The 4,577-nt window shown below is 54.4% G+C and overlaps 1 protein-coding gene across 1 annotated transcript; it reads right to left on the reverse strand.

Annotated features, from left to right (window-relative positions):
• Positions 1-1,600: 1,600 nt before the first annotated feature.
• Positions 1,601-2,557, reverse strand: LOC122384648. Its single transcript, XM_043372247.1, has 3 exons — positions 2,488-2,557; positions 2,032-2,191; positions 1,601-1,832 (listed from the first exon to the last, which is right to left on the reverse strand). Exons 1-3 carry the CDS (start codon positions 2,525-2,527, stop codon positions 1,697-1,699), a joined length of 336 nt encoding a protein of 111 aa, XP_043228182.1. The 5' UTR covers positions 2,528-2,557; the 3' UTR covers positions 1,601-1,696.
• Positions 2,558-4,577: the final 2,020 nt, after the last annotated feature.

Consider the following 4,577-nt stretch of genomic DNA (forward strand, 5'->3'; position numbering starts at 1 on the left):
ATGACCTTTGACCTATGACCTATTTCTCGAGACCATGGCCTCGTTTCATAAAGTGAGTCCGTAACTTACGCCGGTTTTCCAAAAACCGCCGTAAGTTACGGACTCGCTTTATGAAACGAGGCCTATGTTTGGCCGAAATCGCGATTCGGCGAAGGTATGTATGTCGGCTCGCACGCGCGTTTGCAGTCTTTTCGTGGTTTCAAGCGTTCAAACATGTGATTTGATGTTGCTACTTGCTCCCATGCATAAGGATGGGTGTCAAGGTCACCTGACGGTCAGGTCAGGTCATTGACCTTTGATGATCTCGGTTCACTTTTTCGAGTTTTAGGTAGGTACATGTTTCTAGGCTGGGCTAGTTTTTGGAGCTAAATTTAAATATAGCAACCATTTAAACATTTACGAAGTAGTTTCGGTGCCTTCGTAACATGTTACGAAGTTAAGCTGTCAGAGGCGGTTGACACTTACTTCGAACACCCGGCAGGACCCCTGCTGGTTGACCTGACCTGACCTGATCCGATCAGTCTAAATGCATGAAGACATCATCTGTGACCAAAACTAACACGATATGCGTGATCAGCAGCCTGATTCTGAAATACCTCATAGCAGCGACAGTTTATGACGTTTTAACAGGTCCCGATTTTCCCGACTTTTGGGTCATTGACCTGATCTGGAAGGTCAACCAATGACCTATGACCTTAAAATTGGATATCATTGACTTCCTGTCGTCACGAGCAACACGTTCGTTTTTCCGTGAAGGTCTAGCTCGATCAGGGGCGAAACGACAAGGGGTGTCCACTGTCCAACGGACCCCTCCCCCTTAATGTCCGTGAAGTTGGCGACGTCGCCAGCGACTTTTCCAGCGACGAGCACCGATTTTAGCCAAAACGTCGTTCAAGGTCAATTGCCCCTTATACGCTCGCGGCTGGCAAACCACCAATACCTACCTACGGGCGGGGGGAGGGGGTGTATTCCATAACGCGAGTGACTGCGGAGGGGGGGGGGGGTAGGCTATAGATAGGCCAGGCCACCTCTTATTTTCGAAAGTAATGGTCCGATAGCCATAATTTAAACGGCGTCTGATGACCTCGGAGGTCACTGATCAGACGTCACAGTTAAGGTCAAAATAAACATTTAAACATTCTAGCATGTTCACACTTAAGGCTCTGGGCTCCGGCCACCGCTGAACAAGTCACATCGAGCTCATTTTGGCTTATTGCACACCCGGACAACGTTTAAGATACGTTGAGTATACAGAACTTGTACTTGGTAATTGGTAGGTATGTGCTAGGTCAAGACTAGGTCAGACTAGGTGATGGAAATTTTAAATATTTTATGTCGCGTGATGCCTAGCGTCCAAACTTATATCATATATAATATACTGTGGCTGTCAGTAGATACTGTAGCCAAGAAAATAAGAATCTGCATTAACCACTGCAGCTCATGCGTCGCCGAACATATGTATTAGGTACGAACTCACAGGAAGGCAACTTTTCCTTCGCGTTGAAGTTGCGCTTCCCTCTTGCAAAGCACACACACACTGTCTGTTCCTCGGTGCATAGACCTCCCCTCCCACCCCATCCCTCAGTGTCAATGAGCCACGAGTAATAAAGTTTAGCACTGCCGAAGCAAGTACTCGAGTAATGCCAGTTTCGGACCACTGCGAGCCCGCAAGCTCGCGTCTCCAGCGGATCTTCTCCTAGCTGTGTTGGTCGCGTCTGCAGTCAGGATAGAGCCGGTGGCAGTCGTCGGCCCGCATCGCCTCAGGGATGACCCAGCAGAGGTCACTGAACCGGTGCCCGGTCCGCTTAGAGATGAGCCAAGAGAGCGGCAGGCTGAGGGGAGACCGTGCCTCGGTTAGAATTGAAGATACCACGAGGAAAAAGAGTCCACACTACAAGGGCGAATCGCTGCAAATAATGAGCAGGTGTGATGCGTGAGTCTTATCTGCATTGCTTTTCATTTTCAACAATGAATACACTCACGACAGCTGGTCTGCACCTCAAACCTCGTCTGGGGTTCTGTTCGACCTACCTTGCCAGCGGCAGCGTGGTGTCGTGGGGCCGGCCGGCGCGGTGACCTTCACGCACCAGCTGACAGAGGTCACGCTGCACGCAGGGCAGGTCACCGGGCGTGAGTGCCAGCGCAGCAATCCGACCCACCAGGGCCAGCCCGGTCGGTTGGTCGGACGAATCTGAAGCATAATACGGTGTAAGATACGTGGCTACGGACGATAAAAGATACTGGATTAGCAGAATGACCGTCGGCTTTTAGGACATCCCTTAGATAAGGAGGACACCCACCGTGTTCGGCAATTTTCACCGAGTGGCTGCTCACACATGCCCATTGAGAATCAGTTCGGCTATTTACACCTCACGTTACATTCATTCCGTGCGATAATGTTGTTCGACTATTAAAACAATTACCAATGAACCTGATAGATAATGAGCCCCATCTCTCTAGTTCTATGACCCAGGGCCGGAGACTGACCGTCGAGCAATCGGCCGCCTCCGGTCCCGCTGCCGGTCATGCTCGTGCCAGTGCCGGTCGTAGTGGTGGTTGTCGTCGTGGTGGTCATCGCTGCGATGGTCATCATCGAAGTCAGCAGGGCCTGTGCCGACTGGGACAGCGAGAAGCCCGAGAGGGCACCCAGTCCCGCCAGGCCCGCCAGCGCCCCGATCATCTCCGAGAAACAGTCGTCGCCGAACTGGCGCGACGAGAAGCGGTGCACGCCGGAACGAACCCGACTCAGCCACGGCGCAGACGGCGGAGCGATGTCAGGTATCTCGTTAGAAGAGACAAGACGCAGGGAAGGCTCACCGTCGTCATTGATTCCGATGGTTTTAAGCGGCTTCCCGTTGGAAGTCGGGGTAAATTCATGATTATTTTCGCCGTTAGTTGAAGACCAGGGAAACTTCCCATCAGTACTCTCGTCTCCGTGTCCATCCTGGTTCCCGCTCACGCTCTCCCGGCGTCTGGCCGTCTCGGAGCTGCTGGCGAGGAGGTCGGCGGCGGTGCACGTGGCGGTGACCGCGGTCCTGGCCAGCCAGGGGTCGGCGCCGGCCGCCCGCCGGCTGGTCGCCGCCACTGTGGACGTCAGGCTGTTGGTGAGCAGGATATAGACGAGGAAGGCCAGCAGGGAGGCGGCGCCGGCTCCCAGGCCGATCGTCTGGAAGTCGCCGCACACGTCACCGTTCCCGGTGTGGTAGGTATCGGAGCGGTCGAGCGCCACGCCGGCCCGGTCCGATTTGGTGGCCGCCGCCGGGTAGGACGGGTGCGGGCGGGTCCGCTGGGCGGGGCTGCGCTCAGAGGTCGGCTGCCGAGCACCGCTGTCAGAGAAGATGCTGTCGTACCTGAGCCGAGGGGTGGTGGAGCGGACGGGCCGCCGACTGGGCGGCTCGCGGAGGTAGCCGGTCGGGTAGCGGGCGGTGCTGGTTCTCGGCGCGGGTAGGTAGCCGGCGGAGTAGTCCGAGGGGACGTAGCCGGAAGAATAGTCGTCAGAGCGGGTGTAGCCGGACTTGTAGTCATTGGCGCGGGTGTAGTCGGCGGAGTAGTCCTCCGAGCGTATATAGCCGCTGGAGTAGTCGTCCGTGCGGATGTAGCCGGCCAGCGCTAGATGAATGATCGAGAAGAGAGCGGCGATGGACGTCCAGAGACGCATGATGGCGTTCGGGGCTGGAAAGAAGGATATGCTGGCAACCGGGCAGTCGAGGACTGAGAGCTGAACCGCGTAGAAGGTCGAGGCTTAGAGAGAATTTGCTTTCTTCTACTTCTAGTGACCAAAAAGAAGGAAGAATTTAGGTGACGAAGTTTCCACTACTGTGGATGTCTTGCTTGGATTATTCCGGACTCAGTCTTCAGGTACAATAATTTAATTAAGATCAGATAGCTCAACTAAGACTTCACCGGCTTCGGAGGACAGAGGCTCCACAGCGTCTGTGATCACTGATCGCCACCGCCTTTGTGTTCCTCAGCACCCGTCTCCGCTGAGGCTCACGAGGCCACGCACAGGTGACGGTCTTCGTGCACAAACTGACCGGCGGCGTCGGACGCTGACGAGGCTGGGAGAGAACCGCCTCCCCTCCTGACCGGAGATGGCAGGTGGATAGTCACGGCTGACGGTATGCTGACCGCTGCGCCGCCGCTCCAGGTCACGGGTCACAGGTCACTGGCTACTGGGTCATATACGACCGCTACCTCGCTGTCTGAGACGGAGACGAACACGCACCTTATGTATACCTATCAAGGTGCATATCTGATGGCATCGGTTATCTTAATATCCACGAAGGACTGCTGAGTTAGATATGTCAATGCAGGCCGCTCTTGGAAGGGCATCTTTACTCCTTTGTTTTTTTTTTTTTGCACCTGATCATACGTACACTGAAAATAATTTAACTCTCGCCCCGTTGGGGGGGGGGGGAGGCAATGTGACCCCCTGTGCTTTTTCCTGAATAGCAAGTAAACGGCGCCGCCAAATTTTCAGTACCTTTCCGGGCATCAATTTGACACCTGCACACAAAATTTCAAGTCGTAGGTCACCTTAGGTCAGGAGTCATTGAGGTCAAACTGAGGTCATGTTA

This window comes from Amphibalanus amphitrite, unplaced genomic scaffold, assembly GCF_019059575.1.
Source record: "Amphibalanus amphitrite isolate SeventyFive unplaced genomic scaffold, NRLGWU_Aamphi_draft 000195F_arrow, whole genome shotgun sequence".
Taxonomy (NCBI): domain Eukaryota; kingdom Metazoa; phylum Arthropoda; class Thecostraca; order Balanomorpha; family Balanidae; genus Amphibalanus; species Amphibalanus amphitrite.